This window comes from Phyllobates terribilis, unplaced genomic scaffold (assembly GCF_046119375.1).
Source record: "Phyllobates terribilis strain yellow unplaced genomic scaffold, ASM4611937v1 Scaffold_5__5_contigs__length_657084704, whole genome shotgun sequence".
Classification (NCBI taxonomy): Eukaryota; Metazoa; Chordata; class Amphibia; order Anura; family Dendrobatidae; genus Phyllobates; species Phyllobates terribilis.
This window is the reverse complement of record NW_027362765.1, coordinates 380206126-380219621: the sequence shown is the minus strand read 5'-3', so window position 1 is coordinate 380219621 and position 13496 is coordinate 380206126. Positions and strand designations below refer to the sequence as shown.

General features: G+C 46.2%; 1 protein-coding gene across 1 annotated transcript in view; it reads left to right on the top strand.

Moving 5' to 3' along the window:
* SCNN1A (sodium channel epithelial 1 subunit alpha) overlaps window positions 1-13496 on the top strand; it is a 215940-nt gene that overhangs the window by 60617 nt on the left and 141827 nt on the right. The window contains exons 8-9 of the mRNA XM_073684901.1: window positions 3233-3350; window positions 10456-10534. Of these exons, the coding sequence (XP_073541002.1) occupies window positions 3233-3350; window positions 10456-10534 (197 nt within the window). The remainder of the gene's footprint in view (window positions 1-3232; window positions 3351-10455; window positions 10535-13496) is intronic.

Below are 13496 nucleotides of genomic sequence, written 5' to 3'. Positions count from 1 at the left end.
CTCACCTACTGTATAGAAAACGCACATGACGTGAGTTTCGCATCAAGCTTCATCAGGGGATAGTTAAAATGTACATTGAGCAGACTATTAAAATCAAAGTGTACATCACCCATATGTCGCAATTTACATGATCATAGACTCATTCGTTTAGGTGCATATGACGCTGGTACGTACATCCGGCAGATAACAGGAAATTCCGTACGCCAACGCAAGAAGTGTTACTCCAGGCTGGGACTCGTGTTGTACTTTACGCCACCTTTGTGGCTAAAGCCACTCATCAAAAATTTGCCGAAAGTGGCGTAAAAACAGCAACATTTTTGTGCAACTAAAAACTACGACAACATTTTGTGACGTTTCAGTTTTACTTCAGAATTCAGTTTGATGAATCGGGGTCTATGTGTTTAAAAGTTTTACCAAGATATTAGTTTACTGTCAGTGAATAGTGAGACGATTGCACGTGCACGCAGCCCCTCTATTCATTGCACATGGGACAGGCGCAGATATCCGGGTACAGTGCTAGGTTATCTCCGTCAGACCCACAGACAGCAAATGGACCAATACTGAAGTGATGGACTCAGGACCACCATTCTCATAACGGATAAACCTACAAATATATAATGAGCAACAGGTAATATAGCCAAAATATGAACATAAAGATAGACTAAACCAACAGAAAAAAAAGCGCAAAGATAAAGATATGGATAAAAATATAATTTTATTTCAATTTCATATACATGACACAAGACATTCATGGCTGGTGAATGCCATAATAACATAATAGACTCACAATATATACAATCAAATACAATAGAAAAATAAGGTACCATCATATGTTAAAGATGGATACCAATGTAGTGAAGGTATTAAAGTACAATAGATGTAAGTAGTAATTAAAAAACATCAATTACCACAAAATAATATAATATACTTCCATAGGTATGGAGTGTACAAAAATGCACAGCGACAAAAAGAGAGTAGTAACAAATTTCACCAGACCATGAAGAATTGCACCCGACGCGCGTTTCGCATCTAGCGTCATCAAGTACCTATGGCATTCACCAGCCTTCACCAATGTCTTGTTTTCATGGATATGTTTTTTAGTCTATTCAATTTTAATTGATGTTGAAATAAAATTATATTTTTATCCATATCTTTATGCCTTGCACTTTTTTCTTTTGGTTTAGTCATTCTCATAACTGGTGGGGGTCCCAGCAATCAGACCTTTATCATTGGTTCTGTAGAGGGGTGATACATTGTATTTGAGGGATAACCTCTTTCAAGAATAAAAAGTGACATGACGGTACTTGGTGCTCTGACCAGCCACAGAGGAACTATATATAATGTGTGCATGTAATGTATACACGACACCCTTCACAGTCTATAAATGGGCACTTTCCTGTATTGAAGGGACGCATTGTTCCTCTTTTTAGCTTTAAGTTCACTTTTCAGGATTTCCACTACGTTTATAAACTTCTGCATTCAGTGTCCATTCCACGTCTGTGTGAACATTCATATCTACATGCAAAGTAATCTCCCACGTAGCAGCTGTAGATGAGGACCCTCCTGCTGTGATGTCAGCATAGCACAGTGAGGTCTAAGCAAATCAGTTTTCTGATGTCATGCGCCGCTCTTCTTCAGGCTTTTTCTAAAACAAAAGAGTAAGGGTTGGTTCACACAAACCAACCGGCAGCATTAAACAACCAGCAACTGGTATATATTTAAAGCGCTCCTGTCAACAGGATTGTGCTCAGTAAACTACATACACTGTCAGGTGGGTGGTATTACACTGATTAAAATGGTAACTTAGTTGATGAAATCTGTCCTGTGTTTCTTGTGTCAGGTGGGTGACATTACACTGATTAAAATGATAACTTGGTTGATGAAATCCATACTGTGTTTCTCACGTCAGGTGGGTGACATTACACTGATTAAAATGATAACTTGGTTGATGAAATCCGTCCTGTGTTTCTTGTGTAATCTTTACTTTCAGTTTGGAGATAATGATATGCTCGTGCTTCGGGGCGTCCTGTGGGGGGGTGCTCTATCTGGTGCTCTGCTTACATATTCATCTCGTATATGTTCTTATGACAGCTCACTGATCGTTCACTGACCTGCCTCCTATTTCACCTAGCCCCGCACTACTAGATGCAATATGTAAAAGAGGAGGCAGGTCAGTGAAGGCACAGTGAGCTGTCATAAGAGCATACAGATGAATATGTAAGCAGAGAACCAGATAGAGTGCCCCCAACAGGCCGCCCCGGAGCACGAGCATATAATTATCTCCAAACTGAAAGTAAAGATTACACAAGAACCACAGGACGGATTTCATCAACCAAGGTATCATTATAATCAGTGTAATGTCACCCACCTGACAGTGTATGTGGTTTACTGAGCACAATCCTGCTGACAGGTGCGCTTTAATGGTTAATAACCTATTTACACAGGAAGATGATGAAACACACTGAACAATCTGTAACGGATCACTCATTTCGCATTGTCCTCGGCAGTACAAATCCTGTTTTGCACAGGATAATGTGCTGCCGAGCTCAAAAGATCATTTCACCTGATGAATGAGCAACTGATCATCAGCCTGTTTACACTGAAAGATTATTGTGACTCAAACATTCCTAGGAATACTTGCGCACGATAACCTTGTAGTGTAAATGAACCATAAAAATCTGCAGCTACATCCCCCTCCATGTTTTCTATTTATACTACATGGATTTGTTGAGAACAGAGGGTGAGTAAGGAACATTTATAAAGAAGGGGGATAGAGGTAGATAGATAGATAGATAGATAGATAGATAGATACAGTAGATAGATACAGTAGATAGATACATAGAAAAAGAAAAGGAGGCAGCACTCCAGTACTGTGCAAAAAAGTGGACTGATAAAAGTCCACTCTTTTGCACAGCTTATTGGAGTGCTGCCTCCGTTTTGTTTTTCTATATTACTGGAGCAATTGGGTTTTTGTCCAATGAGGCATTGCACCCGAAATATAATATTTTGGTGCTGTTCTATTGTAATTTTTATATAGATAGATCTATCTCATATGCATATATATATATATATATATTAGGATCCATCCTCCACAATGCAACGCAGCACAGGGCGCCGGCCCAGCAGGTTACCAAGAACAGAATTGCTTTTATTTGCACTTTTTGGTGGCATTAGTGTAACACCACAGAATTGATAACGGCCACTTTCCCCTCTCGCCCCTGCCTCGCTCTAGGTCTGTGTACGCTCCTGCTTTCAGGCCATCATGGTGCAGCGCTGCGGTTGTGCTTACGCCTTTTATCCTCTTCCTGACGGAGCAGAGTTCTGCGACTACGAGAAGCACCCGAGCTGGGGTAAGATGATGACGGCGTCAGGATATTAATCTCACAGGGGGGTTTGCAAAACACTTCTAGTTCCCAATTTAGGATTTCTTGCATTCCGTTTTGCGAACCGTTCTTCAGCATTTCATGTTTAACAGAGATTTAAAGTGATGCTCCACATTTTTTGACGTTGACACTATAACAAGAAAATGTACAATTTGGCATTTCTACAATATATCTTCATAGCATTTTTGTTGCTTTGTATATTCTTTTGGTGTTAAAAATCCTGCGGCTATCTGGAAACCATCAAGAAGTCGAAGGGATTCTGTTAGCACACAATGACTGTTCAAACCAAGCAAAGGCACTTGGTGCATCACTGGCAGGGCCAAGTAGTTCAGTGCACCTTACCACCTACTTGTTTTCCATCTATCACCACCGACCTCAGCTCTTGTAAAACCAGAGCTGTCAATCAAGAAAGAGCCGGGCGGAGATAGACGGAAAACGAGTAGGTGGCAATGAAGGTGCGCTGAACTACTTGATCCTGCCAATGGTGCACCAAATGCCTGTGCTTGGTTTGAACAGTCATTTTGTGCAGATAGGCTCCATTTAAGATGGTAAATGGTGTACAACAAGACAACCCTTATCTAAATCCAGGAAATCTAGCAATCAGTTGATTTTAGTGGCTCTAGAATGAAAAGGTGATCATGTAATATATGTTTGATAAGGGGGGTCTCAAGAAAGAAATATGATTATTGAGGTCAGCAAATAATGTAAATGAGGCAACTCCTTTACTGAGCCTCTACAGCACATAGCCCATGTAAATAAACCCTGTGTACTGAAAGTACTAAACAAAATGACACAAAACATTTTAAGACCACACTTGTGCATTCAAAGTACTAAACAAAATGACATTGAATCATTTAAATCCACCCTTGTGCACTGAAAGTACTAAATAAAATGCCTTAAAGCCCACTTAGACCCCCCTTGTGTACTCAAAGTACTAAATAAAATGACATAAAATCCTTTAAGACCACCCTTGTGCATTCAATGTACTAAACAATATGATATAGAATCGTTTGAAACTACCCTTGTGCAGTAAAAATACTAAATAAAATACCACAAAGCCCATTAAGACCATCCTTGTGTATGCAATGTAATGAACAAAATGGCACAAAACCCTTTAAGACCACCCTTGTGAATTCAAAGTACTAAACAAAATGACATAGAATCATTTGAATCTACCCTTGTGCACTGAAAGTACTAAATAAAATGCCTTAAAGCCCATTAAGACCACCCTTGTGTACTCAAAGTACTAAACGAAATGACACAAAACCCTTTAAGACCAACCTTGTCCATTCAAAGTACTAAGCAATATGACATAGAATCGTTTGAAACCACCCTTGTGCACTGAAAGTACTAAATAAAATGCCACAAAGCCCATTAAGACCACCCTTGTGCATTCAAAGTACTAAACAAAATGACATAGAATCATTTGAAACCACCCTAGTGCACCGAGAGTACTAAATAAAATAAATGCCACGAGGCCCATTAAGACCACCCTTGTGTGCTCAAAGTACTAAACAAAATGACCCAAAACCATTTAAGACAACCCTCTGAAACTATGAATCCACCCTTGTGTATTCAAAGTACTAAACAAAATTACATAGAATGGTTTGAAACCACCCATGTGCACTGAAAGTATTAAATAGAATGCAACAAAGCCCATTAATACCACCCTTGTGTGCTCAAAGTACTAAACAAAATGAGACAAAACCATTTAAGACAACCCTCTGAAACTATGAATCCACCCTTGTGCATTCAAAGTACTAGACAGAAAAAGAGTTATGCTAGGAATCAAAAATGTATATGACGCGCCCCCTGGGACATATTCCTTTTTGAGGGGAATACCCGGCACCGGATCAGATGGGGGGGGGGTTGTAGTCTCCGAGCGGCTGTGACCCGGTCCCGTGCCCAGGGCGTCAAGCTCAGTGTTATGTGGCAGCTTTACAGATGTTACTAAAGTTCTTTTGTGTCGACTACGCCACCCGTTGTGATGCGGTCACTGTGGCCGCCGCTGCAGCAGGGTCCGCTGAGGCTGATGGTGGATGCGCAGCTTGGTGGGATAACCCCCAACGGGAGGGGTATAGCCTCAGAGGGGACAGGCGCAGAGGATGGGGGTTGTGGTGGTGCGGTGCAGCCGGCAATGAAGACAGACTCGGGTTGTGCAGTTAAGGGTGTTTACTTACTGCTGATGTTCCGGTCACTCCAGCTGCTAGTGACCACCCGAGCCGTGCTGCGTCCACCAGGTCCTGGATCCAGCCAACCCCCAAACAAGTCCGGAGCGTGGCCCTGAGCTCTCCCTCTGTCCTTTCTTCAGCCGTCCCCACCAGTGATTCACCTAGGTCCAGCTCCCTCGGGCCTTCTGTTGGGACACCCTTGGCCCTGGGTTCCCTGACCCTTCATGTGGTGTGCCTTCGGGGTGAATATGGTGGGTGACCGTGGCAAACGCTGCCCACGATCTCCGGTCTCTGGCTAGGGATTGTTTTTGCCCCCACCAGCTTGGGTTCCGGTACCCTGATGCTGACTCCTCACCCGGTGCTCTAATTTGGGTTCTTGGGTCCCTTCAGTCTTCCCCCTCTGGGTCTTTCTCTGCTCCACTCTCTCTCTCTCCAGGGCTGCTGTTTCCTTCTCTCTCCTCTCCACCTCACTTTCTGCGTCTGAACTTGTCCTCTGCAGCTGACTGACCCTGATCTAAGTTGGTGCCCTCCTTATATATCCCTCTATGTGTGAGCTCAGGTGACCAGCACCCAATGAGCTCCTATCACTACCCAGACTGCTCCCCCTATCTGCCCCTACACTACATGGGATGTACCACCCCCCTCCCACTCCAGCCAGGAACAGGCTCGGTTGTACCTGCACATTTCTAAGTGGGAGTACCGTCGGCCTGCTCCTCTGAAATGGGATGTATGTAGTGCATGCAGTCTATCTGAGCTCAGTTCCACACTCCATCCTTACCCGGGAGTGGAATATCACACCTCTGGGTTGAGGTGCAATACCCCTGTAGCAGCCGAATCCTCAGGGTGCTACATTCCCCCCTGGTAAATCACAGCACGTCCTCGGGCTGTAAAGACATAAAACACCAAAACATACAATTTTTTTCATATAAACATATAAAACATATAAAACATTATATATATAAAACTTTTTTATATAAACATTCTCGTAGACTTCTCTTGTCTCTGGTTCCTCCTCCGGACACTGTGCAACGTGTGTCCGGGAAAAGTGCGACAGTCTCTTAGAAAAACTGGTTTTCTATAAAACCGGTAGGGGGCGCTTTAGGAAGCGCAACTATATACAGGGAGAAGTTGGAAGTTGGCCGCTCTCAGTCCTCGGCCAGGTAGAGGGAAGGGAATGGCTGCTCACAGTCCTCAGCCTGTAGGATAAAGGGGTTAACGGGTAAACAGTTCACTGGTCCCAACGGGGACTATTTTAGCTCTAACGGTTCACTGTGCCCCGACGGGCAACTATATACAGTCTCTACTCCCGTCCTCAACGACGGCTCCCTCCTGCTCTTTCTTGATATGATGTTTCTTCAGACCCGTCCGGGTCCTCTGGCTCCTCCTCTCCGTACCGCAACTCCTCCTCCGTCAAGCGGTGTACGTGGAGGGCGTAAGGTCCTTTGGCACACTTGTGCCGGGTGAAAGTGACTTCGTCTCCGACGTAGAGGTCACGGCCTTTGTGACCTTCCGGCAGGTGGGACTCGACGTCTCTGCGAGTCACAAAAACGTCACCGCGGTTGTTACGGTCCCGAATAAAGCCCCACCCATGCTGCGGGTTGAACTTTATCACTGTCCCGATGGTGCGGGGACAATGCGCTGCACGGGGGTTCCTCCTAGTCCGGCTCTTCTGCTCCGCGCTCCGGATTTGGGCCTGTTGTTCTCTGACCCACCTCTCCTCCCGTTCTCTCTTAAACTCTGCTAGCTGCTGACGACAACACTCAGTACGCTCAGCGGCGACTGCCCGAGTTTCTCCGGTGAACCCCATCAAATCTTCTCCCGTGGGGTCCCACACGAATTGGGCTTCTTCTAAAGGAGGCGAGACCTGAGTCACGGGCTTCGGAGCCGGGATCAGGGGCTCACACAAGGGCCCTAGTCTTTGTTGCCGCTCCAGCTCATGGTATCCTTCGGGCCAGATGAAGGGTCGCCCGTCCGGCCATGTGAGCTGGCTGAAGAGGTCCTCCCCCAGGTGTGGCACCCTTGGTATTGCGGGCGCGGTGGTGGTGGCGCCCGGGTTGCCCAGGCCTTGCGGCCAGGCCTGGGGCACCTGGAAGGTGAAGGGCACCGTTAGGACGGCGGCGCCCTGGGCTACCTGGCCTTGCGGCCAGGCCGGAGGCTCCGCGGAGGTAGGGGGCGCTGTTGGTGGTGCGGCGCCCGGGGGTACTAGGCCTTGCGACCAGGCTGGTGGTAATTCCTGCTTTGTCACGCTCCGGATCGAGGCGCATGACGTCACAGGGGTCGCTGCGGCGGCTTCCGGTCGGGGCCTAGTCCATAGCGGTGACATGGCGGCTACGGGCACAGCAGGGGGACTTTCGGGCTCTGCGACGGGGAGCTGGGGCAGGTGAGCGGTGTCACGGCTTGGGGTATAGGCGTCCCCTTTACCTGCCTCCATGCGTTCGGCTCCCTCCTCGGCGCCGTCTCCGGCCTTGGGTCCTCCCGCGCCATCCTCAGAGGCGGTCTGCTTCCTCTTCCAGGGTAGCGTGCTCCGTTGACTGGTCTCTGCTTGCTGGGCCATCTCCCGGCTCCACTCCGCCAGTATCTCACGCTGTACCCGGGCCATCCTCCTTGCGAGGCCCTCCAGGGCAGTTTGTGCACACTCCCGGTCTCGGGGGAGCTGCGCTAAGATCTCCGCTAGACCTAGCGGGGTTGTGGACTCTAGCAGGCTCCTGACCATCGGGTCGGTGCTGCTCTGCTCTGCTTCCGGCAGGCTCCTGGCCAGCGGGCCGGTGCTGCTCTGCCCTCCTTCCTCGGTCTCTAGCAGACTCCTGGCCAGCGGGCCGGTGCTGTTCTGCTTTCTCTCCATCTCCGGGTGAGCTTCTCCGCTACTCCTCATTAGACCTCTTGCCTCCGGGTGCGCTCGCTCCAGACTGCTCCAAGCGACACCCATCTTTTCTCTTCTCTTTCGTCTCCTCCCACTTAGAGGGCGGTCCCGGGGCAACTCGGTGACTGTCAGCTCCAGGGGTAGTTCTTTCACGCTGACAGACACCTCCAGCATCACAGTCTCTGTTGGTGGGGGCGGTTTCCACTTTTGGCGCCATTTTCTGTCCTGGCCCACGATGGGAGGTGGCCTCCTGCCCTCCTTTGGCACGCCCATAATGGCGTCCGCTGCTCTTCCAAGGCGGGAAATCTGCGGTTTTGGCGGGAATCGCTTCCCAGTGGCGGGAAACTCTGCAGATGGCGGGAACAAGCTGGAAATGGCGGACAATCGGCGGGAAACGACTGGTGATGGAGTCCGATGGCGTGGACCCTCCGGAACCGGCGGGAGACTTCTTTCTGAGGTAAACTTGCACTTTTCTTCAGGCACGCAGTACCCGGGTGTTGCGGGCACGTAATCCTGCCGACTACGCCAAAGTTGACGCGCCCCCTGGGACATATTCCTTTTTGAGGGGAATACCCGGCACCGGATCAGATGGGGGGGGGTTGTAGTCTCCGAGCGGCTGTGACCCGGTCCCGTGCCCAGGGCGTCAAGCTCAGTGTTATGTGGCAGCTTTACAGATGTTACTAAAGTTCTTTTGTGTCGACTACGCCACCCGTTGTGATGCGGTCACTGTGGCCGCCGCTGCAGCAGGGTCCGCTGAGGCTGATGGTGGATGCGCAGCTTGGTGGGATAACCCCCAACGGGAGGGGTATAGCCTCAGAGGGGACAGGCGCAGAGGATGGGGGTTGTGGTGGTGCGGTGCAGCCGGCAATGAAGACAGACTCGGGTTGTGCAGTTAAGGGTGTTTACTTACTGCTGATGTTCCGGTCACTCCAGCTGCTAGTGACCACCCGAGCCGTGCTGCGTCCACCAGGTCCTGGATCCAGCCAACCCCCAAACAAGTCCGGAGCGTGGCCCTGAGCTCTCCCTCTGTCCTTTCTTCAGCCGTCCCCACCAGTGATTCACCTAGGTCCAGCTCCCTCGGGCCTTCTGTTGGGACACCCTTGGCCCTGGGTTCCCTGACCCTTCATGTGGTGTGCCTTCGGGGTGAATATGGTGGGTGACCGTGGCAAACGCTGCCCACGATCTCCGGTCTCTGGCTAGGGATTGTTTTTGCCCCCACCAGCTTGGGTTCCGGTACCCTGATGCTGACTCCTCACCCGGTGCTCTAATTTGGGTTCTTGGGTCCCTTCAGTCTTCCCCCTCTGGGTCTTTCTCTGCTCCACTCTCTCTCTCTCCAGGGCTGCTGTTTCCTTCTCTCTCCTCTCCACCTCACTTTCTGCGTCTGAACTTGTCCTCTGCAGCTGACTGACCCTGATCTAAGTTGGTGCCCTCCTTATATATCCCTCTATGTGTGAGCTCAGGTGACCAGCACCCAATGAGCTCCTATCACTACCCAGACTGCTCCCCCTATCTGCCCCTACACTACATGGGATGTACCACCCCCCTCCCACTCCAGCCAGGAACAGGCTCGGTTGTACCTGCACATTTCTAAGTGGGAGTACCGTCGGCCTGCTCCTCTGAAATGGGATGTATGTAGTGCATGCAGCCTACCGAGCTCAGTTCCACACTCCATCCTTACCCGGGAGTGGAATATCACACCTCTGGGTTGAGGTGCAATACCCCTGTAGCAGCCGAATCCTCAGGGTGCTACATATATATAGTATGATCTTCTACCTATCTTTCTATTTAATGTTAATTAAAATGTAAAATGCTGCGGAACATGTTGGCGCTATAGAAATAAAAAATATTATTATTATTATTATTAATGTTAGAGAAAATAAACCATGGGAAGCGCCTGTTTTTAAATACTTGCACTTTATTACCAGCGGGTGCGACAACGAGTTCAATTGAACGGCCCTAGCCTGTGCAGCTTTCATGGTATTATTGCATTGTAATTAACATTGTTTTTATTCATATATCCATTTGTTTAATGTCCCAACAGGTCACTGTTACTACAAACTGAATAAAAAGCTCAGTGAGCATCAGCTGGGATGTTTTGCTAGGTGCCGAAAACCATGCAAGTAAGTAGCGTGAGCTGGGGGCGTTTCTTCAGCAACGAAAATACGCAGCGTGAAAAACTAAGCAAAAACTCATCATGGGAACTTAACCTTACTCAGTATAGATGAACTCTTCTAAGACAAGTTATTTAAAAAGTATTTTAGAAATAAAAAAAAACTATGTGTGTGCTGCAACTAAAAACACACACACAGAAAAAAGGAAAAATATAAAATAAACAAAATATGAAACTTAATTAGAAAATAATAATAATAGAAATTAAATGCATTTATAAATAGAAAAAAAAAAATGTTAATGAGAACACTGCTAGGGGCCGTGCGAACATCTAAAAAAATATATTTTTTTTAATTTTTGCAAGGTTGTTTGCAACTTTTTTTGTTAAAAAAAGCAGCAATGCCACATTTTTACTATGAATCGTGGCTATTGATATAAGGCCTTAGTATTTGGTAACAATGACTAAATTTTGAATTTACGACCACTATTACTTTATTCTTCCACTTCCTCTTTAATTTCCTGTTTTTCTCACAATAAAGAAGTTCCCTTTTCCCCGGAGGCCGCCTGTAACTTCAGTCTCTGATATCTCAGCTCTGGATACAAATATTAATAGAGATTTTAAAAGCGGTCGTTATAATTAGTACAACATTGCGTCGTCTTTCTTCCGGAAACAGTGCCACACCTTATCTCAGGTCGTGTCTGGTATTGCAGCTTGGTATCGTGGGGCTGAGTCTGTGTTTGGCGCTATTTTTCTAATAAAGACACCATGTTTTTTCTAATGTCAGATAACCCGTTAACACAGATCTATGAGGGGTTCTCCCAGATTCCGTTTTTTGCGGTGATTGTTCTGATTTATTGTGGTCCTTAAGTTTTAACCCCTTCCTGTTTCAGACTGTTTTTGTTTTTGCACCTTTGGGGTTTTTTTCTCCTCCTCTTCCAAGAGTCTTTTTCATTTTTCCATTGCCCTAATCGTATGAGAGCTTTTTTCAGAGTTGTAATTTTGAATGATCCTATTCATTTTACCCTAAAATTTACTGAAAAATTAGGAAAAAAAAATATAAGTGTGGTGAAATGGTAACATAAAAATGTAATTCCACCATTGTTTTTGACCCGGGGACATGATTCTCCAGGTAAGTTCGATTACGGAGATACCAAACTTGTAAGTCTTTTTTTATATCTTTGCTCAGTGCTTGTGCAGAGTGAGCTGTCAATCAAAGTGCCGGGCTGCGCTCACAGCCGCTGCTCACAGTACTGAGCGGTGGTGATTGTAGCTGTGCAGCCTCCCTGAAGGGAAAAAGTACATTTTCTCCCAGTACTGCGCCCTGGCACCTTTCTTGCACTATTAACCTGCAGATTAACGCTATATCTCCAGGTAAATAGTGTTTGGGGACATGGCAGGTTCCCTTTAAAGGGAAACTCTGAATAATGAAAAATACACTATATGATGCCTAGTAGAGGCCGTAATGACACAGATCTGCACCAGGCATAACTCCTTATAGGTCCATCTATCCATTGGACTAGGTCTAGTGTTCCCTTTCCTGGAGCTTTGTGGCCATTTAACCACTTTGTAACAAGGCAGATTCCATATAGAGGACAGCACAGGTTTTTGGCAAAGGCAGCAGAGCTGGGACCTCCTCTTGGTCCCATGGCAGCCAAATGGCCTCTTTCCACGGTGCATACACTTTCCCCATCTATGAGACCATATAATAAATTGCAAAACTTCATGTCAGCACCTTGATCACTTAGTTCAATAAGTTCACCAAGTGACTTCTCCGTTTTACACCTTCAGTGACACAAATACTAGGAAACTTCTCGTTTCCACCAGTGTCTCAACAGTATGGAGACAAGAACAGTGTCGCAACCTAAAAAAATTCATGTGACTTATTTTTTTAGGAAGTTGGTTTGTATGTAAGGCACGAGCTTCTGCAGCAGCTGCACAGAACCCCAGGAGCACGTGTGGATGTGATATTAAAGGGGATGACTTCTATTTGGAATTTTCTATATATTTTTTTTATTTGTAGGAAATTAGGGGTGGCCATAGTGGAAGCTAAGTCCTTCTTGTATTAGGCTCTGTTCACATATCCAACAGCTATTTCCGTTTTGGAATGACAAAAACAGACATAAAGTTATCCAGTTGAGGATCCGTTCACTTAAATGGAAGTGTCCTAAAATGTCTACGGGTTGAGTGCAATCCAGTAGAAATCTGATTTTTTTTAGCTGGATCAAAAAACGTAGTCTGCACAACCTTTCGGTCTGGCCAAACAAAAAAAAAAAACGGATAGCTGACGGATCGTTTTGTTTTTTTTTTCTAATATTGAAGTCTACTTGAAACAGATCGGAACGAAGGATCTTCTGTTCTGTTACATCAGCCATTGTCGGATCCCTTTTTTTGCCCAGATCACAGAAGGGGTTCATAGACCCCTAATAAAAAATAGATCCTTTACAAATAGAATAAAAAAGGATACAAAATGGAAACGTTTTCGCTCCGTTTGTAACAGATCTGTTTTTTTTAGTACTTGATCTCTTGATGGATCACAAGATTTAAGCAGCGGCTGATCTGTATAGACAGTATAGCAAGGAGTTTGCTTCATAGCAGCTTTATGGAAGGGAGATAATGGACAGAAAAATGTTACTAGACTTATGCATTCAACAGAAAGTGATAAAGTATTGACCCTCTCCCAAACCCCCCATGGAGTGACAGAGGAGCTGCAGACAGATCCTTACCTGTATGTATAGTGTATAGCAGTATTATCCTGCCTTATCTAGGCCTCTAGCAGTGCAGCAGAGCTGTCATTCACTCCTCCACCCTCTAACGATGACGACTCTGCTCACCCTGTCCCAACCTACACAGCAAAGCTGATAAGAAAGCTTCAGAAACATAAAATGTTAGCAAAATGTGTGTACTGGAATAATTCAAGATTGATTTCTGCAGACATTGTCACATCAAATATATATATAAAAAAGACTTCTAAT